General features: G+C 34.8%; 1 protein-coding gene across 4 annotated transcripts; it reads left to right on the top strand.

Moving 5' to 3' along the window:
* The first annotated feature begins 1763 nt into the window (after nucleotides 1–1763).
* On the top strand, nucleotides 1764–27139 carry LOC108202401 (callose synthase 3). Of its 4 annotated transcripts, none has more exons than XM_017370775.2 (43): nucleotides 1764–1887; nucleotides 2302–2560; nucleotides 3261–3361; nucleotides 4332–4453; nucleotides 4585–4678; nucleotides 4849–4959; nucleotides 5058–5174; nucleotides 5257–5349; nucleotides 5440–5531; nucleotides 6625–6751; nucleotides 8622–8759; nucleotides 8854–8930; nucleotides 9015–9108; nucleotides 9749–9871; nucleotides 9984–10101; nucleotides 11104–11438; nucleotides 11614–11666; nucleotides 11755–11815; nucleotides 13594–13675; nucleotides 13749–13798; nucleotides 13894–13980; nucleotides 17183–17323; nucleotides 17416–17510; nucleotides 17595–17679; nucleotides 17762–17922; nucleotides 18014–18137; nucleotides 18219–18319; nucleotides 18389–18524; nucleotides 19323–19474; nucleotides 21741–21850; nucleotides 22095–22220; nucleotides 22330–22398; nucleotides 22487–22676; nucleotides 22755–22908; nucleotides 23336–23455; nucleotides 23528–23682; nucleotides 23848–23931; nucleotides 24412–24524; nucleotides 24620–24849; nucleotides 24936–25733; nucleotides 25837–25887; nucleotides 26311–26496; nucleotides 26647–27139. In XM_017370775.2, the coding sequence occupies exons 2-43, from the start codon at nucleotides 2356–2358 to the stop codon at nucleotides 26890–26892; spliced, it is 5907 nt and encodes a 1968-aa protein (XP_017226264.1). In that variant the 5' UTR covers nucleotides 1764–1887; nucleotides 2302–2355; the 3' UTR covers nucleotides 26893–27139. The 4 variants fall into 4 exon arrangements, with proteins under 4 accessions (XP_017226264.1, XP_017226265.1, XP_063940376.1 ...); XM_017370776.2 differs by lacking the exon at nucleotides 1764–1887 and adding an exon at nucleotides 2098–2116; XM_064084305.1 differs by lacking the exons at nucleotides 1764–1887; nucleotides 2302–2560; nucleotides 3261–3361; nucleotides 4585–4678 and having other exon boundaries at nucleotides 4359–4453.
* Nucleotides 27140–27157: the final 18 nt, after the last annotated feature.

Here is a 27157-nt window from a genome sequence, read left to right on the forward strand (position 1 = left end):
ATAATATTTAAGAAAATTTATCAATGATACCCTTCTAAAATTGACTTTTCCGAATGATAACCAAAATTTGATGTTTGACTAACGGAGGTTAACGGTAGGGGTATTGCATATAATAACATAATAGTAGAATGGTACCATTCGAAAGTCAAAACAATTTTCTGTACCATCTAAAAAAGCCAATTCTAAGAGGGTAGCATTGAGAATTTCCCTATTATATTATAAAAGAATAACCAACAAACATACATCACTAATAGTTAATTTATTGACATCATCCATCAATATCATGTCAAGACTATATTCTTCTCCCGTGTTTGGATTTGTCGACTCCCACATAGCGGTCTATAACTACCTTTGCTTGCAACAACCTTTATTCTTTTTAATACCGTATAAACAACCTTCACTTCTCGTTGCAGAAGAACGACACCACCGAGTTAGAAATCAAGCAAGAGAATTATCACCGGAGAGAGGTAGAGTTGTGGTATTGAGAGAAAGTGTTGTGTTTAGATGATCCAAAACCTATAGGGGTATTTATAGGTGTAGAGAAACTTGTGTGCTACTCTTTCCCATAATTAAATAATCTGAAATAAAATCAGATTAAAACTTTCAAGCTGCTATATTCCATAAATAATCTGAAACAAAATCAGATGCTGAAACTTGCCTTTGATACATCCGAAACTAAAAAAGGTAGTTCTAATTTTATTTCTTTTTTCCATCCGAAAATTCCAAAAAATTAGAAAATTAGAAAAATAGAACGGAGCGATGTGAGAGGCGTCACCTACACGCCCCTCGCTTCTCTTTTATATAGAGAAAAATCAGACTAAAATTTTCAAGCTACTATATTCGATAAATAATGTAAAACAAAATTAGATTCTGAAACTTGCTTTAAATATATCCGAAACTAAAAAAGGTAGTTCTGATTCTTGATATTTTTCATCCAAAAATTTCAGAAAGTTGACGCCACATACACGCCTATCGCTTCTTCTTTATATAAGTATATTGATGATTGATGGATAGATGGATTTTCAGAGTCATGTACAGGCGTAACATTGAAACAATTGAATTCCTTGCAACCAAAAAATAAAAGCCTATGCCTATACTTACGGGGGTGTATTCGATTGGGATTTTAATGCATTGTTTTTAATCTATGGATTTTAATGGATTGTATGAGATTTTGATTTTGTGCGGATTCTTGATGAAATGTCGCAGAGTTGATAGGATTTAGGTACAATGCTTCAAAATCCCATTGAATTTGGTGGGATTTCAAAAAACTTAAAATATACTGAAGAATGCTACAAAATCCATCATTTTATGAAATGAAAAAAAATCCATCAGCATTTGAATATCATCAGATTTTAATGGATTTTAAACAATCCCAATTGAATACCATCGGATTTTAAAACATAATTTAAAATCCCAATTGAATACCACCAGATTTTGTAGCATAATTTAAAATCCCAATCGAATACCTCAAGATTTTAATGGATTTCAAACAATCCCAATCGAATACCCTCGGATTTCATTAATGCAAAGAAATGCTTCGAAATCTCAATCCAATACACCCCTCTTAGAATCCATTTATAAAAGCCATTAGACCCCATCACACTTTCGGCACCGCTCTATCTCCAAATTAACTTCTTAAAATGTACCTAAAACAATTGCGTGTGGGAAAGACTGTCTTATTGCATGTCAACATTGCATTACTATATTCATTGTATTGTAAGTATATATGCAGGTCTGTAACTATTCATCTCACACTCCAATTATTTTAAGACCATATAATAAATTAATAACATTAATATTGTCGTGTAAGTTTTGTATGGTAGATGAAGCTGTCTGAACTCTCTGTTTCTTCACTGTCCAAACATCAGTAGCAACTTCACTTTCTCGGTGTGTCTGCTTATTTACATAACTGGGTATCTTTTGTTTTAGTTCTTGATTCAAAGGAACATCAAATTCAAACTAGGATTAAATTGTACTATAATAATAATTATATTTCATTTCTCACTTTTCCCAAAATATATAAAAGCTGTTAGAATATTCTAAACATGAAAAATAGGAAAAACATTCTACTAGTGTTCTGTGTTTCTTGTGTTTTTCAAGTGTTTCAGTTGATGCAGTAAGAGTGAATCAAATCTTGTCTTGTCTTGTTCTTTTGTCTGTCTGTATTAGCAAACTTGATCTTAATTAAATTTACTCTTATTATTGTACTGTTTATGTTGAACAAGTTGAGATTTTGCTGATAAAAAAGCTGAGATTCTTGGGCATTGACTTGGGTCAATTGTGAATCTTGATGGGTTTCAGGAGGTAGCTGATGAGAGGTTTGAGTTGTATGTGTAAAAGGGTTTGAAAAGAAACATGGCTTACAACAGAAGGGGGTCTGATCAGCAGCAGCAGCAGCCGCCGCCGCCTAGGCGGGGGCTGCTGAGGACTCAGACTGCTGGTAATTTAGGGGAAACAATGATGGACAGTGAAGTTGTGCCGTCGTCTTTGGTTGAAATTGCGCCAATTCTTCGTGTAGCTAATGAAGTGGAACCTTCCAATCCCAGGGTTGCTTATCTCTGTATGTTTTTCTTTACTCTTTTGCTTGCAGGTGACATGTTTTGAATAGATTTTTTGCTCAACAGTAACTATCAGATATTAAGGTTTTGCAATATTGTCTTATTTGAGGTTTCATCTAGATGTAAAATCTTTACTTAGTAACAATAGTTTTCACCCAGGTGGTGAACTGGTGATTAGTTATATGATAGTGAGATTCGAAACTGAATTGCTAACTCTACCAAAACATTGGCTTTAGGGGATACAAGGCAACTTCTGCATCCCAGTTTTTTAGGTGGCATTGAGTATAAGCTATGTTGAATTATGTCCTTTGAAATTAAGAATGTTTATGATGCAAATCCATTAGATGTTATATAGTACAGAAACTCCAACTGGGTAAAGGTGAATGGGTTTATAGAGCTTAATGACATGTGGAATAGAGAAGTTAGCTGCACTGTGGGGCATCTAGTTTTTCAACTCAATAAATTGTTTCCCCTCGCCATTTCAGTAAGGAGCTGTGCTGTAAAAATGTTAAGTTTGTATGTGCAGCGATGTGTCTTTGATGCACGAGTTTTTTTTGGTTTGCTGTTATATCTTCTTGCCACAATCATACTGACTAGAATTTAACCAACTATTACGAGAAAAACCAACTATTATGCAAATTTAGCAAAAATATGTACAGTGTGTTCCTTTTGACGTGTGTGTTTAATTGGAGTTGGTGTCAGGTCGGTTCTATGCCTTTGAAAAAGCTCACAAACTCGATCCAACATCAAGCGGACGTGGTGTCCGCCAGTTTAAGACTGCGCTGCTGCAACGCCTAGAAAGGGTATGCAGTTTCAATGCTTGCTGTGATATTATTGCGTGTGCCTTTTCCTTGTTTAATTTTCTATTTTTATCTGTTTATTAATTGGTCATTTGGTATGGGTAAAACATAGACTTTTTAGGGATGAATAGTATAAATAGAGCATGTGCTTGACAAAACTATCCCGATGAATCTTTTTCCACGTGGCAGGCTACATTAAGTTAGCCAACAACTAATTAAACTTATAATCTACACGAAAGTTGGAGTAAATTCTCTAGCTGGATCTATGCAGGTTGAGGAGCATTTTAGTACAATTGAATGTTTTACTTGTTGGTCTTATACATGTGTAGATATAATACAAAATACTATGTATATCTGTAGCTTCCTAAAAACACTAAGGTTTTAGAACAAAAGGAAATTGAAGATGAACTTAGAGCTTGCCATTGCCTAGAGGTCCTAAGTTATGTCAAGTAAACAACTTTTCCATCTGAGGATGTCTCAATTGGATCATATACTATATTCAACAGTCTACACTCCCACTCACTCGTATGAGTGGACAACCAGAACAGACAAACAGAATATTAAATATAAACAACTGGGGATGGGAGGACCCACAACTGGGACCCCTTCTTAAGCCGAACTTTGATACCATGATAAGTAACCCAAAACCTTGGGAGGAGATCTTGGTTGGATCTTATACCATGTTTAAGAAGTTTGAACACTTCAATATGGGCGCTGATAGATTTTTGGGCCAAAGATGGGTATCCTGGAGAAAGACCTCATTCTGTAATATACTTAACCTACTCTGTCTGACAATGTTAATATAATCTTAATCACATTAAATGACATTGCTAAATCTCATTTAGTACCTAATGTTTCTATTATTGCTTTTCGCTTCGACATTTTTTTTGATCAGTTGCTGATATATATGTTTACTTTCCTTTTCAACAATTATATCAAAATTGTGTTATTAAGACGCCTCCTTTACTGTCAGGAAGATAAAGCGACGATAGTAGGAAGGAAAAAAAGTGATGCTCGTGAAATGCAGAATTTTTATCAACACTACTATGCCAAGTACATAGAAGCTCTGCAGAATGCCACAGATAAAGCAGATCGGTTAGTAAGCTTCCAGCATTTTTATCCTTATAATTTTAGTGATTGCAGTAAAGGTGTGGTTGGACTATTATTCTTCCCTTACTTTATTTAAAGAAGCCTCTTTCTTGATTTTTCTTATCATTTTAATTCAGTACTCGGCTCACAAAAGCTTATCAAACTGCTGCTGTTTTATTCGACGTTTTGAAGGCTGTTAATTTGACCGAATCTGTTGACATGGCTGATGAGGTGTTACTAGCATTTTTTAATAGTGTAAATTTTAGATACGTCAATCTTATATGGATTATTGTAAACTAAAATTGAAATAAACATTCAATGTTAAGAACAACATAACGTGGTTATATTTCGGCCTATAGTATGTATGTTATGTAATTGTTATATTTGATAACTGTGTGTAGATTATCGAAGCTCACAATAAGGTTGCAGAGAAGGCAGAGATATATGTACCATATAACATACTTCCTCTTGATTCCGAGAGTAAAAATCAAGCAATTATGAGATATACAGAGGTCCCTTTCTTTGGGTGTTTGTGATTTTTTACATGCATTTTTAGCTTCATACATGCAAGCATTTGCGCCATTGTAGTACCATGCGTTTCCTTTTTCAGATTCAAGCGGCCGTTCAGGCCCTGCGCAACACCAGGGGTCTACCTTGGTCCAAGGGCAAGAAGAAAAAAGAAGATGAAGATATTCTAGACTGGCTTCAGGCAATGTTTGGCTTTCAGGTTGCTTATTTTCCTGTTAGCCAGTAACTTGTGTACGTTCATATTAACATGTGATGTTGAAAGTATGTCAAAAAACATACAGAAAGATAACGTGTCAAATCAAAGGGAGCACTTGATTTTATTGTTGGCAAATGTGCATATTCGGCAATTACCAAAACCCGAGCAGCAGCCTGTGGTATGTATTCAAACACAAAAGCACGGACATGCTATGCAATTGCATAATTATACTACACTCCTGGCATTTTATTAAAATATTCTTTTTCAGTTGGATGATCGGGCCCTTACAGAAGTGATGAAAAAGCTATTCAAAAACTACAAAGGGTGGTGCAAGTATTTGGGTCGCAAAAGTAGTCTGTGGTAAGTATATATGCTTATATGTTTGAAGCTTTCCACATCATTAGACTTTGTGTTACACATGAGATATTCTCAAACACGGGGTTTTGGCTCAAACTGAAATACTCCCAATTTATAAGGTGTTTTTTGCTAAAAATATAAGTTGTTTGTTATGTGCACTAATGTAAAAAATGAGTAACATCTACCAAAATATTTTTCTTCATACAATTTTGTGAAGGATATTTAGACTAAAGTTTTACATTGGATATCTCTGTCTCTCTATATGTAATACATGCTTTTCTTTCCTATTTCTGAAACTTTGTATAAAGGTACAATCCGAGTAAGATCTATCAAACTATCAAACTATTTCTCTTTTTAAAGGAAAATTAGAATAAAAGCTCCACATTGATAACTCCGTCTCTATATATATTATGTTTCTTGTCCATATTTCTAAAACTTTGTATAAAGGCTTGTGGAAAACTAGTAACAGTAATGTGGTTCATAATAATATCATTTATAAACTTAATATAATATTAGTGCAGTACTGATTTTTCTATCGAACAAAATTCAAACTTCCTTAATAGTACTTAACATAAGGAAACAAAGACAAGAAAATTTGTCCAGAGTCTCATATTTGAAGAAAGTGTTGGATTCTGAAATCATATATTTATAGATATTGTTTACTAATTCCTAATACACGTCATTGTTTATGGTTTTATAAATTTGAAGTCGTCGTACAAACTTGATTCTTGAAAGGAAAAAAACAATAAAGACTGTTCACATTTTTACAGTAATAGATATATGAAAGTTTCAAGAATATATTGTATTTCTAGTACACGAAATTTACATCTCTGTTGTGAGATAAAAACAAAACAAATTGTTTAGTTGGTACAAGAGTGTAATCAAGGAAGAGTGGGTTGAAGAAATAATACTCTGACACTTCCTGTAAACAATATACGAATATAGATTGTATACTTTCCAGGAAATAGTGAAGAAATTTATCAGCCACAGTTCTGATATAATGTATACAGTAATATGGCTATCTTTTTACGCTAAGCATGCTCTGACATTTTAGTAATAAACTTTGAATCCTTACGCTATTTCTCTTTACTTGCAGGTTGCCTAATATTCAACAAGATGTACAGCAAAGAAAGCTGTTATACATTGGTCTATACCTTCTCATTTGGGGGGAGGCTGCAAACTTAAGATTCATGCCGGAATGCCTTTGCTATATCTATCATCATGTATGTATTGATATGTCGCTCCTATCTTTTGTTAGTGCTTGAGTACTATAATTATATATCTGTGTAAGTTTTATTTACACTTCTGGTATCTGACAAATGCTCTAGCTAGCTATGGGAAAATGTAGAATTTCGCAAGTAAGTCATAATCAATTGCAGTTTGTTTAGGATAGTAGCGTGCTAAAGGAGTCCTGGAGAAATCATAGGAGCCAGTTTAGAGATCGTTGCATCTTCGTTCTTTAATTTCCTTGTAATCGTTTATCTCATTTTTAGAAGAAATATCAGTAACATACATTTTTGCTCTCTCTCTCTGTGCTATATACGTGTGTGTATATCTGTGTTAAACTCTACACAGGGTTCAAGAATGTTGTTTTAGAAGGGAATTGTTCATAATCATTGTTTTTATTGACCGTATGAGTTGATCCAATTGAGCTTAAGCTAAATATGAAAAATAGTTATGTATAAATTGATGATTTCACAAGGAAAGCTCAATCTAGTTATAGTATGGGCAGGGTACTTCAAGTAATAAATGTCAGAAGTTTCCATAATTTAAACCTCTTCCAAATCTCCTTCATATGCATCATGTTCCACTTAGAACCCTTAGCCTAAGAATCTTAGAACCCCTAGCCTTATTTCTAGTATCAATTAGGGTTCTGCAGCAGAATTGCACATGCAAAAATTGTCGTGTTTATGGATTATATTTTGAAAGTATTTTTGAACACACACAACGATGCAAAAAACATGTATTTAGATTAAGATCCTGAAAGTCTATTTAAAATTTAGGATTCTGCAGCAGAACCTTAGTGGTTCTAAGGTTCTATTTTAAGGATTGGTTCTCTCTTGAGCGCGGTTCTACACACACACACACACACACACACACACACCTGTGTGTGTTTTTCCAATAGCCAAGGTTACTTCATGAACAACCTAGCTTATCCGGTTCTGCAAAATAGGGGGGACGGTCTGCTTACATAACCATAACCCATTTTAAAGTGAGATGCACCAGAGTATTGCTTGGGCGTTGTTTGGTTTGGGCTACTACTTAACTGTCCAGTCTGGTGAGTATAGAAGCATTATATAATACTTCTTAAATTAATAAGCTGTTTGAGAAAACATTATGAATTTAGATAGAAAACAGGAGAGAAATTCTTAGAGAACAACTGCATGTTATGTAAAGTTAATTCTTTACTTCATGTTTCATAAAAATCATCACATTTTTTATAATAAAAATGCATGTGATATGTAAATAAAAAATAATTATGAGAATGTTTTATGCATTTAGAGAACAAATTTTGTTATATATGATTACAGAAAGTATACATTGTATGTACAGAACATTCCTGATAACTAACTAGTTCTCATTTGAGCCCTACACATGTGATACATACACTATTAATATATAATGGTTCCTTATACTATTAAATTGTTGTTTAGTGAGTTATAAACCTCTTTGTAACTTACTAAAAAAACACCATGTGAATCAATAAATTATTAATTTTTAGTAAAATTAATACCTCCTTAAAGATAATAAAAATTCCATGCTCCAGCAGCATAAAATAATAATTCATTGAGGTTTTGCTGCATGTAAACAAAGATATTTAGTCATTACATTTTCTTTTACTAGCATATATTTTTGTGTATGATGTCACTAATAGTTTAAGTTGTAAAATAACCTATATAACATGATAATAGATTCACAAGTTCAAGCCTTTGTCAACCAGTTTTCCTTTATGAAAGAACTGTTTGATTGTACAAGGCAAATTATATATGATTTAGATGGTCTTACTACAGATGACAACGTATAATGTATTCGTGAGTTGATGTGCACCTTATACCCATTTTTTCTTAATGTAATCAGTTTCTAATTTTATAGATGGCTTTTGAACTGTATGGTATGTTGGCTGGGAATGTCAGTCAAATGACTGGTGAGCATGTCAAGCCTGCGTATGGTGGGGACGATGAAGCTTTCTTAAGGAAAGTAGTAACTCCAATTTACAACACAATAGCAGAGGTGGGCTCTCTGCCAAGTTAGTAAGCAAATAGATAAGCTGTTGTTGCCCACTCTTCTTTGTTGATGTGATTATGATGGTTGTGCTTCTTTGCAGGAAGCTAGAGGGAGCAGAGAAGAGAAATCCAAACATTCACGGTGGAGGAATTATGATGATTTAAATGAATACTTCTGGTATATTCAATAAAAGGCTCTATACACACATGACACATGCACACAATCTTTACAAGTTCTTGAGCAAATTTTATGTATTGATAGGTCTGTTGACTGTTTTAAACTAAGCTGGCCTATGCGTGCCGATGCTGATTTCTTTTGTCAGCCTATTGGTCATCTCAGCATCCAGAAAAATAATGTATGTATTTCAGTTTAAGTCACCATAAAAAATTTTGATTTCGTGTATGTGACATTTATGCACATTGTGTGCAAATTTACCAACCAACCCCAACCTTTAAGAAATCCAGAATGCAATCCGAAACAAGGTTGTATATCAGTATAATGTCTTTGAAACAGTACTTAAAATTGTGTTGTTTGAGATTCTTCTTACTAAGTAGTAAGTACCAATTTGAAGTGGTCAATTAAATTGGGGCAGGGAAGTATCATATGTGGGCCTCAAATTGCAGGTTTCTGTTCTCTAACCCCTTCTCTTGAAAGTTTGTTTTTTCGAGTCAACTGAGTGTAGTTTGTGCACATTAAAGAAATCATACTCAGCTAGGATGACAAAAAACAAATCCTGTTGTGGTTCATTCTGTACAAAAAAATAAATCCTGTTGTGGCTATTGTTGTAAGCATGCTCAATATATTGCACTTTTCTACTTGCAAAACAAATCGTGCTATAAATGATTCTACTTCACCGAGCATGCTATTATAAGGTAGGGATGCATATTTATTAATTTTAATGTAGTTTAAGACGGAAAAATTCTATAAATACATTCCACAAGCTCTGCTGATTAGAAGATAGTGTTCCTTCTTATAAATTCATTGGTGGCTTTCAGGCAGAAAGAGAAGTTCATAAGGATCGATGGAAGGCAAAAATTAATTTTGTTGAAATACGTTCCTTTTGGCATATCTTTAGAAGTTTCGACAGAATGTGGAGCTTCTTTATATTGTCGTTGCAGGTTTGTTCAGTATATATCTTTTATCTGGCCTAGTCAAAATCTTGTCCATTGATTACACTGTATTCAGTCGTAGATGTTGTACATGTCATTTCTGGAATCAATCATCATACAGGCAATGATTATAATGGCTTGGAGCGAATCAGGACAGCCAACTTCTATATTTGAGGATGATGGATTTAAAAAAGTGCTGAGTCTATTCATTACAGCAGCAATATTGAAATTTGCCCAAGGTGAAGATGGCCTTTTCTTCTTTCCTTTGCCACACCTTTCTAATTATCTTTCATTTTACTACTTGACCAATGGAAATTATATTGGGGAAGTAGACGGCATGAATATCAATTTTCTTAAAAGAATATTTTTAGATTTGATGATACATTCAAATCATACCGAGCATCACTGTGGGGGTACTAATAGTATCACTCATAATTATGCTAGTTTAGTAAATGTTTGGAGTATAATTTCTTGGCCATTGGCAGTACATAGGTGTATTATTTGGATATAAAATTTCTTTCTTTCGGAAGGACATATGAGGATTATACTGAATAAAAGAAAAGTTTGGGATATTTTAGAGTACAACTCCTGCATACAGACACACATATGTAACATGGGTTGCTGTATGGTATTTTTTTCAAGTTTTTTTTTGTATATTATGTAAACTATATGGTTTCTTTTTTCATGACTTTCAGGTTTTTTTATGTACATTCATTCTAAGTTTAGGATTCGAATCCATATTAATTAAAGTTTATGTAAACTTTGGGACAAAGTTATTGTCAAATAATTTACACTTGTATGTGTACATCAATGTAAATATGAGGTTTAAATTAATAGAAGTAAATGATAAACAGACAAGGAGTAAGCTTAGGCAAGATGTCAAATACACAAAGCAAGATGTCAAATACACAAAGCAGACAGAGGGTGGGCAGCTACTATTGAACTATATTGCCATTTAGACAAGGATGAAATATCATATATCTAGAGAGTTGCTATCATTTCATATGTCAAGGGTCAGGAGCTGCAACTTCAACCCACACTACGCTCCCCGCCACTGTTGGTATTAGTAGTATAGCCTTCACTATAGTAAACACTAAACAAATCTGACATATGCAGTCAGTTACTCCTTTGGTACTAGTGTAAGAGCGTCTATTTACTACTGCTTTAATTTTTACCTCCATACAGTGCAACGATATTCGTGTATAAAAAGTGACCAAACAATTGAGCTTTTCTTTCCTCAGCTGTTCTTGATATCATAATGAGCTGGAAAGCGTTACATAGTATGTCAGCCCATGTGAAGCTAAGGTACATTTTAAAGGCCGTCTTTGCTGCAGTGTGGATGATAGTATTACCTGTCACTTATGCCTACTCTTGGAGCAATACCACTGGGTTGGCACAAACCATAAGAAGCTGGTTTGGGAATGGCCAGAGTTCACCTTCTTTATTCGTTATGGCAGTTCTTTTATACCTATTTCCAAACATGCTCTCTACATTGTTGTTCGTGTTTCCTTTTATCCGCTTGCGTCTAGAGAAGTCAAACAATATGATTGTCAGCCTAATTATGTGGTGGTCTCAGGTATATAGGACAATCTCCTCATCAATATGATTTTAATTGCCACATTATGTGGCTCCTGTATCAGACATATTTATTTGCTCTTGAAAAGCTAGCTTAAATAGCTGTGCTTTCTGATTAACAAGCATCATGAAATTTGACTTTAATTTCTGTTTCTGGTATATTATTTTTGTTGTAGACTCGGCTATATGTTGGGAGGGGAATGCAAGAGAGCACACTTTCTCTAATCAAGTAGGACAGCCATAACAATCTCAGCCTTGCTTTGTCTCTGATGTTCGATTGTCCTTCCTTTTAACTTTTTAATTTTAATACCTTTCAGGTATACTACATTTTGGGTTCTTCTTATAGTCTCAAAGTTGGCATTTAGTTACTATGTCGAGGTGATTATCCTATCCTCTTGGTTATTATCTGTTAAACTTAGTAGTATAGTAATTTATTAGAGGTAATTGCATATCGCACCCCCTTACTATCGTTCAAAAACGATTTTGTACTACAACTTCGAATAATTCAAATCACACCCTATTAGTTTAACCTGCGAAAACAGTTTGTACCCCTTTCATTAAATATGCATAAATTCGTGTCGCTAATATTAACAAATCGAGGGCCGGCTCAACAGGAAAGCAGAAAAAAAAACTGTTGTTTAAGACCCCACATACAAAAACCCCAAAATTTTAAAACCCTTTATATAGGTATATATACTCAACATTTCTATGTAATTATATATAGAAATTTATATAATTTGAAAAAAAAAATGATATAAAAGATTTTGAAAAAATTTATATAAAATTGTTGAAAAATTATATGTGTATAGATAAAGGGGTTTAAAAATTTTGATATTGTTGTATGTGTGGGGACTCTAAGTGATCGCTTATTTTGCTTTATTGTTGAGTCGGCCCTCAGTTTTCAAAACCAAAACCAAAACCAAAGTATCGGTGCAGTTTTTATTCGGTTCGGTTTTTATTTGGTGCGGTTTTATTCGGTGCGGTTTCGTGCGGTTTTCGGTTCGGTTTCGGTTCTCGGTTCGGTTTCTGCTCATCCCTAATTAACGGCACGGATTTATGCATATTTAACGGAAGGGGTGCATACTGTTTTCGCGGATTAAACTAATAATAGGGTGCAATTTAAATTATTCAAAGTTGTGGTACAAATTGTTTTTGAACGATAGTAAGGGGGTGCAATATGCAATTACCTCAATTTATTATTACTGATATGAGTCTATGACTAATTTAAGGTGATAATTGGACTGCATCAGATATGCATTTAAAAATGTGTAATGACTTTTCAGAAGTCAATGATGTAAACTATATTTGTAGGAAAGTGAGTTATCTTTATATTCTGTAATTTATCAGATTCTTGTCCTCTTGAGGACTTATCATTTTTTCTTGGACTTCTCTATGTCACTCCGTTTACGCTTGTGTCTGAAAAAGGATCATGATATAGTTGATGTTAAATTTCTCCTTCGACAAAACCATAACCATATACCTTATCATATGTACACCGCAAGGAAACCTGATATTACGGTTCGAGTGAAAAAGATTTATATAATCAACTTCAGCATTCATCATCGTGCAGCTAACGTTTTGGTACAACTGCTGTGCACAACTATTGCCATTAAAATATTGTATTACCACCGCCTTGCACAATTATTGCCATTAAATTAGTTTAATACATAATTATGCTATGCATTAGAGCTTAATTTTCTCGACTTCTTAGGTTCCCATCTTGGTTGAGGTTCTGCTTTTGAATTTGGTATCCTTTGCCTTGTTTGTTGTGCACTACAATATAATAAGTGACTAAGGTTTCCTGTGCAAGATTTGAATCATAGGGCTTCTCTTTGACCAACTTAAGCTGATATAAGAAAAGTAGATTGGAGCTCCCAATGGTGGTTAAGCGATAAATCTCAATCTCTATTCATTTGAATATGGTTTTAGTAACTGCTAACTACCTTTCAGTTGGCTTTATATATGTACTCAACTCAGCTTTCTACTCCAGATTGATGAGACCAAGACATCATTTCCATAACTGTCCTTGCGATATTGATTTCAAAATTTTCTTCTTTTGTAGAAAGAAAGCTTTCCTCATCTTGTCTGTAGATGTTATGCACTTGGTCATGTGTTGAACTGAATTGATTTAAATATTTTGTGCTTTTACCTTACAGATAAAGCCTCTAGTTGGCCCCACAAAGGCAATTATGAAGGTCCATGTAAGAAATTACCAGTGGCATGAGTTTTTCCCCCAAGGTAATCATTAATGACTGATCTCTTTTCTCTACGAAACGGAAATGATTTTAATGTTATTATTTTATCTTTGCAGCTAAAAACAATATTGGTGTTGTTATTTCACTCTGGGCTCCTATTATTCTTGTGAGATAATCTTCTTTCCTTCTAGTGACTCTCCACTACTATGCTTTTAACAGTCCTACTATTAGCTTGTATAACAACGATATCATTTTACACAGGTCTATTTCATGGACACTCAGATATGGTATGCAATTTTTTCAACAATTCTCGGTGGCATGTATGGTGCATTTCGTCGTCTTGGAGAGGTTAGAATTTTATTAACCTTTCTCTTTTTCATAACAGTTCAAGTGAATATATATATATATATAGGCAAGTGCTCAAATACAAACTCCTTAGTGTACAAACGTACAAACAATCACTAAATGACTTGAAAAGAATCACTAAATGATTGAACAGAATCACTAAATCTACCAAGGGGGTCTGATGGAGAGATAAGGGGAGGGGAGCACTTATGGGGCGGCATAGCCGAGTGGTGGTGCAGCGCGGCCGGCGGCAGCCGCGACGCCGGTGCGAGGGCAGTGCTAGAAACACGATTGAGGGAGATGAGAAAAGAAGTGGTGAATGTGTGTGTTTGTGTGTGTATAGCACTAATCGGTGAGCGAACAACCACAGAGAGAGAGCCACTGGTAGTGGTGGTGGTGGTGGTTGGTGGTGGTGGGTAAGAGAGAGAGAGAGGTGTTGGGCAGTGGTGGTTGGTGGTGGATGGTGGAGAGAGAGAGAGAGAGGCGCTGGGCAGTCGTGGTGGGTGGTGGTGGTGGTGGTTGTGGTGGGTGGGGTGGTCGTGCGTGGTGGTGGTGATTGGAGGTGATTGTGGTGGCAGTGGTGATGGATGTATGTATGTATTTGTTAAATTAAAATCTGCTAATCACTAAATATTATTGTCATAATCACTGGTTTGTACGTTTGTACAATAAGGAGTTTGTACTGGAGCAAGACCCTATATATATATATATATATATATATATATATATATATATATATATATATATATTCTTGTTTATATGCAGAATTTAATTCTGTAGCATTCTTCTTCCAGGAATTAGGACTCTGTAGTCTGTATAAATGTTTAGCGGGTTTCTCCTTAAACATTTTGGCCAGAAGTGAACAAAGTAGATTCTAGAATAAAAGAATTCCATTTAAAATTTACATTAATAAAAAATTAAAATTCCCGAGTTCTTCTTATGCTGACTCAACTAGTGAGTGGCCAATTCCTGTTGTAGACTTGGCTTGAGATCCTTTCCTAGACTTGAGTTCTTACACCAAACTCTGCACACTTGAAGTGACCTAGGAACTTGTTAAATGAGTAACCTAGGAACTCTCTTCTAGAACATGTGCCTGATAGCGGTTGCATAGTGCTGGGAGTTACTTGTGTTCTGTAACTGCATAGTGCTGGTAGTAACTTGTGTTCAGTAATACAGTTACTTGTGTTCTGTAAAATACCGTATGTGTTATGTATATAACTATACTCTAAACAAAAATATCTTACAAGTTACCGTATGTGCGGTATGTCTTGTAAGTTACGTATATTAGGTGTCATATATTACTTTCTTTTGTTGTGAAATATTGGCAGTTTCATTTGTGTGTAACCGTCATGTACAGTACCAAGTGGGATAGGGTTTGGGACACGTGGATAACCTAGACTAAAGTTACTAAGTTACACAATTGATTTGGTTCCTCACTGAACCACATCCTCTATATATATATATATATATATATATATATATATATAGAGGGTTACTCTGGTGAGAACTTCTTAAAATGAGAACCGTGAGAACTTCCTTAATTTATCATATTTTGGCTAATCTAAACATCAAACTAGTGGGTACCCAATATAAAAAATGTATATAAAACTAGTCTCTTCCTAGCTAGTCAAAAAATAATTTTAATATGGTATTTCGATCCATAAGCCTATAAACCTTTAGCAGCATCCTACATAGTAAAATATAGAAAATTCAATTTAACGGTTGTAGTCCATTGATTAAGTGATTTAACGGTTATAATGTACTATACCTAACTACAAACCAACGACCAAACTTTCGCCATGTTAATCTTTAAGAATATAGTAAGTATAGATGTGTGTTCTAGAATTTGCTGGTCATCTCCACTAATTTTTCATATATCCTGCACTTCAAGCACGTGTTCTGATCAATAAGTAACAGCATAGTTATTCCTAAAATGATATTTTTTTTCCTAAAATTTTTTATTAAGATTTGCTACTGGAGGTCTGATTTTATCTTTTAAAGTTTGAACTGATCTGGCTGTCATATTGGTGCAATGTCCTTATTCGTAATACACACACACACACACACACACACACACACACATATGACGAGTTTAAGACACGTGAGTTTGACAAAATTCAAGTGTCTGATATATTAATATAAAACTATCTGTTAAATAGACCTCATATAGCAGAAATTATTAGTTGTGTCCCCAGCTGCAAGTTTGGTTCTCTTACATACCTGCAATCTTCAAATTCTGATTTGATTTTATGTTCTGTTGAGTAACTATATTATATTGATATAGCCAGTAAAAGACTTATAGTTATCCTTTAATTCATGACAAAAGTTTGACTATTATAACCAAAAGAAGTCTTTATCCATTTGACAAATATAGATTGATACTTGCAATAGATAGATTAATTTAAGATACTTGCAATGAATGCCTGCTGAAACTAAAACTAAATGCATCTTTAAAGCTTTCCGAGTATCTTAAAGTTTAATCATCAAGTTAAGTTGCATAGTTTAGGGCTTTTTACCCTCAACTCGCAACCACTAAGTTTCCCTAAACTATGCAACTTAACTCGATGATTAAAATTTAAGATACTCGGAAAGCTTTAAAGATGCATTTAGTTTTAGTTTCAGCAGGCATTCATTGCAAGTATCTTAAATTAATCTATAATTGCAAGTATCAATCTATATTTGTCAAATGGATAAAGACTTCTTTTGGTTATAATAGTCATACCAAGGAATGATTTATTTATGCTGAAATTTGAGCAATGTGTTCTTAATAAGTGGCGTTTGCTCGCATATGGATGTATATTAGGTTAGTAAGATCTAAGAACTACTTATCATACCGAGGCTCTGTTTTTTATCTTCATAGTGGTTGCTTGTTCAGGGATGAATATATTGATGAAAGAAACTTACATGGAGTAGATGTGTGTTGTGTATCATAAAATTGAATGCTAGAGAAAAGTAGGAGTGTGGTAGAAGAATACAGGTCTACCTAGAACAACAGGTTCCGAATCTTCACATAACAGAATGAATGTACTATATTGTGGTTATTGTGTCTTATATCTTCTGTGTTGTGTCTAGTATTATTTCAAAGAATACGTTAACAGGGTTGACCTTTTGTCTATATGTGCACTTCCTCATTATTTTGTACCAAAGAATGCCCTGTTTTTGTTAGCCGGGAATCAGTAAATAGCTACTCCTTTTTTGGTTTCAGATCCGAAGTTTGGTGATGTTAAGATCTCGGTTTCAGTCTCTACCTGGAGCATTTAACAACTGCTTAATTCCAGTGGAGAATAAAGAAAGACCTAAGAAAGGACTGAAGTCCACATTATCTCACAAATTTCCAGAGTTTCAGGTACTCCTACTATGTATTTTGGTATCATAAATTTTGCTGATTCCTTTAAGTCGATTACAATGGGTCCTGGTAACTAGTTTCTTCTATTTTAGATCCCTTCTAATAAAGATAAGGAGGCAGCTCGATTTGCTCAATTGTGGAACCAGATAATTACTACTTTTAGGGACGAGGATTTGATAAGTAATAGGTATCTGTGGAGTTTGATGAAGTAGTGTAAGTAATACATATTTTTGATGGTATATTTTAGTATCTGTGTTTGTCCACTGCACAGTGAAAAGAGCCTTCTACTCATGCCTTATTGGTCAAACCGTGATTTAGATCTCATCCAGTGGCCTCCTTTTCTACTTGCTAGCAAGGTTTATTACCACTTAACTTTGTTTTCATAGATAACACTTGCTATTTGTAACTGAATTCATATTTATTATGTGCACTCTGTAGCTTCCCATAGCTTTGGACATGGCAAAATATAGTCGCGGAAGACACAATGATCTAATAAAGAGGTTGGAAACGGACAATTACATGCGGTATGCTGTCATTGAGTGCTATGCATCATGTAAAAATATTATCAACTTTTTGGTTTTGGGGGAGCGCGAAAAATTGTAAGTGATTACTACCATACAACATAATTCAGCAAGTTGCAGATCAAGGGCACTGTTTTATTAATGTCGATGTTGACCTGGACATATCCAGAGTTCTAGAGGAGATTTTTTCCAAAGTTGATCATCATATACATAATGCTGATGTGATAAGTGGGTTGAATATCAGTTCTCTCCCTAGTCTCTGTGATCAACTCATTCGACTCATAGAGTATTTGGTAAATACCTAATGAATTTTACTTGCAATTTCTGTGAGTTACAAATATGTATAATGTTAACTAAACTATTGTGTTCTACAGAAAGAAAACAATAAAGATGACAAGGATAACGTCGTCATTGTGTTACAGAACATGCTCGAGGTTGTGACAAGAGACATCATAACGGAGGACCTAATTCATAGGTATATAATGTGAAATCAGTTTCCTTGCTTAGTTAAATTGGTGTTGCTTAATATTTTCATGATTTATAGTTTGGTAGAATCAAGCCATGGTGGATCATATCCTGTGGATGAGGATGAAGGAATGAAACCTCTAAGTGCACAAAGCCAGTTTTTTGGTAAGCTTAATTTTCCGGTTACTGAGGAAACGGAAGCTTGGATGGAGAAAGTAAGAGCCTGCGTCAATTAATCTTTGTTTATTGTTTTCCTATCCCATATCAGATTTTATATCTATTTTAATTTCTGAATCGTACAAGAATTTGTATATATAGAAGAGAGGTGATACGTAATAGATGAATTTGTGAAAAAAAGATCACATGTAGCCACCCATTTCAGAGGAATTAACATAAGATGCTCTTTTTCACAAAATTTGCAAGGTGATCAAGATTATTATTCCATCTCCAAGCAACAGCGATTTTAAGTGCTTCTCTAGAAGTAGGCTCACTCTATATGCTATGAAAATGATAAGTGTTGTATGTTCTTGTTTAGTTTTATATACTATTATCACGTTTCGTTAACCGAAAAATAAAGGGTTGATTCCTAAATACGTAACAACTCTTACAGCTTGTCAATAATATATAATTAGAGATTATTTGGAAACTCAGCATTTCAACATGTTTTTAATCTTGCTAAGAATTGGGAACACTGATTTCTAACCGTGTTGTGAAATTTTGAGTGTTTCAAAATATGTCCTGGCCTGGTTATGTTTTGCAAAAATTGTGGGGAAGGTTTATGGCTTTTTACATGGGGAAGGTTTATGCCCTAAAGATGGGTGCCCGTGAACCACTCTTCGACCCAAAAAAGGACTTTCGAATGAGGAGGATTAATGTTCTTTATATTTACACCCTTATGATTGGTTTCTGAATAACAGTTGTTGTAGGGTTACTCTAATGAAATCCCCAAATCAGAATAAATCTACTTTTTAAACAAGGTTTACTTTGACGTATCCCATGCATGTCATATGCAGATTAGGAGGCTCCACCTATTACTTACTGTGAAGGAATCAGCTATGGATGTCCCATCCAATTTAGAAGCTAGAAGGCGCATGTCTTTCTTCTCAAATTCGTTGTTTATGGACATGCCTACTGCACCCAAAGTTCGCAATATGCTTTCCTTCTGGTAAATTTTCCCACCACATATAATAACCATGAAATCCACCCATTTTCTCCTCCAATGACATGCTATCTACAACTGATGCTTTTATGAATTAGTTTTACGGAATGCTGTTCCTTCTTAACCTAATTAGCTTTGGCAGATCATAATACTTTTCATAGGTAAGCTTGATGCAGAAATTCAGAAGTTCTATTCCACACTAGTTATTAGAGGTTTTCTCATAAAATGTATTATTTGATCAGGATTTTGGCTAGAGGTGTAGAAAGATATAAATTGCTTGAGCAGTGAAGAAGGACAGTTATATAGAAGTATCATGTACTTGTTGAATAATATAAGATCCTGTTGGGCCTTTCTCTAACACCTTAAAATTTTAGTGGGCTAGTTACTTAACAGTACAACTTTCCACTTTTTGCATCGGGAATGTGGTTATTTGAAAATTTAGGTGGGGGTCGGCTGTACTGGCTAAGAGCAAGTCCAATGGTGGTGCTATATCTGTATCACCCAAGCAAAAACCTCACTCCAATGGGGTGCTAAACATGGATACATAATAATAGCAAAATGCTATCCTTGGTGCTAAATATAGAACCAAGTATAGATGTTGGCATGTTGCTATAATTGCCACATAAGCATGCAAGTTGGAAAATCAACATTTAAAGTAATGTTGACAAATAAAATAGTGCATTTAAAGTTTGGGTGAGTGAAATATAGCTATATTTAGATAACTTAGTGTTATTTAAAACTACTATTGGAGTATAAGCTCTATTTTAACATCAAAAATCACTTTTTGATTTCATAATATAGCAATAGCTATATGTATTTTAGCACCACCATTGGACTTGCTCTACATACACCAATCTAAAGACCTTTCAAACTGCCCTAAGACATCCATTGAATAATGCTAGGAGAAGTAGTTGCCCTTCTGAAAAGTTCACCAACACTGGTTGACCTTTCAACTGCCACATATAGACATGTATTCCTCCTTGAGGTTCATATAACTCAGTAATGTACTTTTACTGCTTGAAACTTCACTTGTGCCCTGGAATGAGAGGGTGATATCATGTTATGGACGACTCTTGCTCCTCACATTGCTTATGCATGAGCAACTGTTCTGCTTTGGACTGGGGCACCTGGCAGCATTTGCTTAAACTGGTGTCCAGAACAATTATCATGGGACTTTGCTACCTTTGCCTTGCGTAAATATATATCTTCCCTTTGTTTGAGGAATTACGTCGTTAATCCCTTAATTTTTGGCTCACGGTACTTGAAAAATTGTGTAGTGTTTACTGCTGACAATTTGGATATTTCTTTAGTGTTAGTATAACAACGTACCCGAATGGCAATTTTGTTTACAGTCTAACACATGCATGGCTTACCCCTTGTATCGAGGAGGCTAAATAAAAGCCATCTCTTTGGATTCATAGACCAGTTGTGTTGTGTTAAGCGGATGAAGTACTAACAGGATCTGTTTTGAGTTTCTAGAAAAGCATGATGTGCAGGCATTTATTTGCTGGAATTAGAATGTAAAACTATAGTTACGAGTTAATTTTATGAAGTTGTTGGATTATGAACAGTTTGTATGCCCTTTCTGGCATCAATTTATGCGTGGTTTTGTTTCATGTCAATGGCATGCTTAAAGATTCATTAAACATAGAAAACTTATTGGCAGCTACATAGCTAAGATTAGGCAGCTTTCTAAATTCCAAATCATAGTATATGATAACAATCCTAGCAGTTCAAGCTCAACATGTTATTCTGGGGGGACAAGGAAACTGCTGGATGTTTGGTTGTAAAGATGCTATTATCCTTTTGTACTTGAGAAATTAAAGTTCATATTTCTCTTTTAATGACAAGACGTTTGGAATATTTTCAATAAACAATAGTTTACACAACTCCTATAAATTGTTGCCTGAAATACATCTGATATAAAGTAGTGGCCTGTTTGCGAACTTGAATTTCATTTGAAATTCTGGATTTGATCAAATGACATGTTTAGATACACACGAAAAAGTTGGACTTGAATTTCATTTGAAATCCAGGACATTCAAATACTAGTATAAAGCTGAGAATTGAAATGATACCTCAAATCATGTCATTTGAAATCCAAAACTTGAAATGAAATACATGTTCCCAAGTGCAATCTAAGTTTATTCTGTATACACTATAGCAGTTAAGGTCATCACACCCTTACCAGACCCTATTTCAAGTGGGATGTATGGGGGTATGTTTTGTTTGTTGGTAATAGTAACAATTTTTCATTCATTTTATATCTTAGTGCCCTGACTCCATATTATGTTGAGGATGTTCTTTTCTCCATCAAAAGTCTAGAGAAACCAAATGAAGATGGTGTTTCTATCCTCTTCTACTTGCAAAAGATATATCCAGGTCAGTGTGTAATTGTGTGTATCAAGTACTGTGCATCTTAATTTGTTGTGTACTCTTGCAAATCCTTATATTATACACATTAAGATGACAAGAACTTATATTTATGTATATTTGAACGACATTAGCACATTTTATTCTGCAACCCAAAGAAATGGTTATGGAACCCATTTATTAAAATAGATTTGGGGAATCATATTGGTTTCAACCCCTTCTTACTTGTATGGAATGAACCTATGTTATACAGATGAGTGGACCAACTTTCTTGAACGCGTCGAACGAAAAAATGAAGAAGAACTTAAAGAAAGTTTAGAGATGGAAGATCAACTTCGCCTATGGGCATCATATAGAGGCCAAACACTGACAAAAACTGGTACATGAGTCCTTGTACTGTTGGTGATTTTAATTATGTTGGTGTTATAATTTAGTTTGTATAAGTTTTTGATTTACACATTTTGATTTTTATGTATTGTGCGATTTAGTTCGAGGCATGATGTACTATCGGCAAGCTTTAGAACTTCAGGCTTTCCTGGATATGGCCAAGGATGATGGTACTTGCTGAAGGCTTACTTACAACTTAAGTATCTTTTATATGTCAATGGAAGCGTTATTTTTTCATGGTTATTGATCTACTTGCAGAGTTAATGAAAGGTTATAAAGCCGCGGAATCTAATACTGAGGAAGATTTAAGAAATGAAAGGTCATTATTGGCCCAATGTCAAGCTGTGGCAGATATGAAGTTCACTTATGTTGTATCATGCCAGCAGTATGGCATTCATAAAAGGTCTCGTGATCCACGTGCACAAGACATTCTGAGGCTCATGACAACGTACTCTATCTCGTACTAGTCCGATTATTCTAGTTTATAGCTAGCCATGTTGCTAAATTAAATTTATTTTTTTTGCAGCTATCCTTCACTTCGTGTTGCTTATGTTGATGAGGTTGAAGAGACAAACAAGGGTCAAACGAAGAATAAGCTTAAAAAAGTCTATTATTCAGTGCTTGTGAAGGCTGTACCAAAGTCGCTTGATTCTGCAGAGCCAGTTCAAAACTTAGATGAGGTAGTATATTTAAATCATTTTGGTTCTATCAGTTAAAAGCCAATAAGTGTTTACTAACGTAATATGTTAGATTTGAAAACTACTATTGAACACATAATGTTTTCTCCTTAATATTGTTCTGCGTTATAAAATGTTAACTATCAATTCGGGAGAAAGAATAATGTATCATACTCTGGCTTCTCAGAAAATGAACTCCATGAACTTTTTTGTTGTTTGTAATGGTAATGGTACACTTAAAAATTTTAGTATCAAACTTTAGAAAGACGGAGAGATATAAGACAATCCTAACTTAGAAATAAGGTAAAAAAAGATGACTAAATCAATCAAGGACTTTTATGTGCATCCATTAATTTTCACATTCCAAAATCTCTGCTGTTTTATTTTGACCAAATGGTTACTCTTTTTTGTTTGAACTTGCTTTCTTCAGGTTATATATCGGATAAAACTTCCAGGGCCTGCTATTCTGGGTGAAGGAAAGCCAGAAAATCAAAACCATGCATTGATATTTACTCGGGGAGAAGGTTTACAAACTATTGATATGAATCAGGTACATCCTGCTTACCATCAAAAAAATTTCTTTCAATTAGCTCACTTATTTTCAGTGACTTCAAATATGTAGGATAACTATATGGAAGAAGCCTTTAAGATGAGGAACTTACTTGAAGAATTTCTCCCTCGGAAGAACTTCCAGAATGACTGGAACAAGGACTCGGAAAAACGTGGTTTTAAGAATCCAACGATACTGGGATTCAGGGAGCATATATTTACTGGAAGGTGCTTATATTGACGTTATATATGTCTATTGTAGTTGAGCTTCTATGTTTCTTTGGATTCCCAAACAATTTCAAACTTTTATCTGTGGACAGATGCTTAAGTAAATGGTTTGTCCGTTAGTTTAGTTATTTGACCATTTAAACTTGCATTGGTTTATTTTTGCAGTGTTTCCTCCCTGGCATGGTTCATGTCCAATCAGGAGACTAGTTTTGTAACAATTGGACAGAGGCTTTTGGCTAGCCCTTTAAAGTGAGTTTCGATAAGATGGTGCAAGTTTATTATATATAAAATTTCATATTGTGTTTACATAGTTTTAAGCTGTTCCAATCTCAAATAGAGTCTTTGGTGGTAAATCAGAATGTTAGCTAGAATCACGAGTAAGCCACAGGTGAGAGAACTGCTCCTTGCTAGAAGAAATCTAGAATTGGATTCTCACCACCCTATGGCATCACTTTTCCAAAAAATAAGAAAAGGAGAATAGTATAACCTTGTAATCGTAGGTTAAGAGCCTGTTAGAACACCAGATTGTTGGTCTGTGATCTCTGTATGTGTCAACTACTTTGTATTCAGTTGGAACATTTATAGATGTTGAGACTTAGTTTTGTAATGTTTTTCTCTCTTAGAGATTTGGCTTTGTATGATAGTAAGAGTCAACTACTTGTGATCATTTTGTTCATAAAAGTTACATGCACTATAGATTAATGACTTTTTACTGTCTTTCTCATTCAGAGTCCGGTTCCATTATGGCCATCCTGATGTGTTTGATAGACTGTTTCACCTGACCAGAGGGGGTATTAGTAAAGCTTCGACAATCATCAACCTAAGCGAGGACATATTTGCAGGCATTGTCAAAATGCTGAGAACTTTTGTGCCTATAATCTAATATAAAATTTACAGACTAGCTTGCATGCACCTCATTCATAGTTTTCACTTTCAGGTTTCAATTCTACACTGCGTGGAGGGAACATTACTCATCACGAGTATATTCAGGTTGGTAAAGGGAGGGATGTGGGCCTTAATCAAATTTCCCAATTCGAAGCAAAGATAGCAAATGGAAATGGGGAGCAGACGATGAGTCGTGATATCTACAGGCTTGGACACCGATTTGACTTCTTCCGCATGCTTTCTTGCTATTTCACGACCATCGGGTTTTATTTCAGCAATTTGGTACTGAAAAGATAATACACATCACTTTGCTTTTAGTCTTTATAGTTTTTTCTCGTTTTCTAAATTACATTGGTGTATTTTGGCAGATTACTGTCCTTATAGTCTATGTATTCCTCTATGGCCGGCTTTATCTTGTTCTCAGTGGACTAGAGGAAGCAATGAGCAAGGAGCCAGCAATTCGAGACAATAAACCCCTACAAGTAGCTCTTGCTTCTCAGTCTTTTGTGCAGATTGGATATTTAATGGCATTACCTATGGTGATGGAAATAGGTCTCGAGCATGGATTTAGCAAGGCATTTACTGATTTCGTTCTTATGCAACTACAGCTGGCACCAATATTCTTTACGTTTTCTCTTGGAACAAAAACCCATTATTTTGGTAGAACCTTGCTTCATGGGGGAGCAGAATACAGAGGGACAGGTCGTGGCTTCGTCGTCTTCCATGCCAAGTTTGCTGAGAACTATAGGCTGTACTCTCGTAGTCACTTTGTCAAGGGAATTGAACTTATGGTTTTGCTTCTTGTTTATCATATATTCGGTCGAGCCTATGAAGGAGTTCTTGCATATTTATTAATTACTATATCTATATGGTTTATGGTGGGATCATGGCTTTTTGCTCCTTTCCTCTTCAATCCATCAGGGTTTGAGTGGCAAAAAATAGTTGAAGACTGGAGTGACTGGAAAAAGTGGATGCTCAACCGGGGAGGTATCGGCGTGTCACAGGAAAAAAGTTGGGAATCATGGTGGGAGAAGGAACAGAATCATCTCAAGTTTTCTGGGGCTCGTGGCATCATTGTGGAGATTTTGTTGTCATTGCGCTTCTTTATTTATCAGTATGGACTTGTATATCATCTGACCTTTGCGAAGCACTCCAAAAGTTTTCTGGTACTAGTATTCTTGGTTTTTAAATTAAATATTAAGTATAGCTTATCTGATTCATCTGAACGGTTTCTGCAACTTCTCAACAAATTATTTCATTACTTGACAGGTTTACGGACTATCCTGGATAGTGATATTAGTAATATTGTTTGTGGTAAAGGTTAGTGCGGTTTTCAGTTTTCTAGTGTGTTTTTTTTCAACACTGATTTTTCATGTTTAATAAAGTCCCCCGGAGATGGAAATTTTATCATAGATTAGACATTAACCAGCTTGAAACACTAGTATTAGAACATGGTTTCTTAAAGTATGTTAGATATTGGATAGCTGACCTAATTTAGAGCAAACCCAAGTCGAAAAACATCCTAAAATTACATGAGGCAAGTCATTAATGTTTGATATGTATGAATGTCAACGTCTTTTTTCTTTATCATATATAATTTCTTTGATCCACAACGGTTCTATACAGTTGAAAAACACAGTGTTCACATATGATTTATCCCATTGATGTTGATGTTCTTCAAATTGATTCTAATTATATTCGTCTTAACTTTTTGTATGATTTATGTTTAATTCTTGTACGTAGGCTGTATCTGTTGGGCGGCGGAAATTTAGTGCCAATTTTCAGCTTGTGTTTCGAATGATTAATGGTGTGATCTTCATCATATCCGTTGCTGCATTGATTACTCTTGTAGTGTTAGTCGACATGCAATTTCGTGACATTGTGGTGTGCATTCTTGCATTGATGCCATCAGGATGGGGATTACTCCTGGTGAGTGCTTCCACGTGACAGTCCGTCTTTACTCACCTTAACTTCTTTTAATATATTGACAAGTGGAGCTTCGCTTGGTTTTATTTATGTTAGTCCCTTTTGCAACACAGTTCTCATAACTTGTTGCTTTTGCTATCTATTGTGACTTAGATTGCTCAAGCTCTGAAACCTCTTGTTGTAAAAGCCGGAATATGGGCATCAGTTCAGACACTTGCCCGTGGCTATGAAATGTTCATGGGTTTGCTTCTATTCACTCCTGTTGCGTTCCTAGCCTGGTTTCCATTTGTTTCAGAATTTCAAACGCGTATGCTTTTCAACCAAGCATTCAGTAGAGGCCTGCAAATTTCTCGTATTCTTGGGGGACCGGAAGATAAATCTTCTAGGAATAAGGAATGATTTTTTCTCCCAAAAACTCTGTTAGATAAGTTCACATTGTATGAGACACAAAAGATGCAAATCCTGTATTACAAGTATAAACAAGAATAATGTGTAAAAAAACTCTTGCATAACAGTGTAGGTGTATAATTGCAAATGGCTTTGTACATATAGATTATAGCCTCTGTAATACATATCATATGCCAAGTATATTACTATTGCAGCTCGTTATATCAAATTTGCAGATGCAGCTAATTTTTTGAGTCCATTATTATGTACTTGATAT

The sequence above is a fragment of the Daucus carota genome, chromosome 9 (genome assembly GCF_001625215.2).
Source record: "Daucus carota subsp. sativus chromosome 9, DH1 v3.0, whole genome shotgun sequence".
Lineage (NCBI taxonomy): Eukaryota > Viridiplantae > Streptophyta > Magnoliopsida > Apiales > Apiaceae > Daucus > Daucus carota.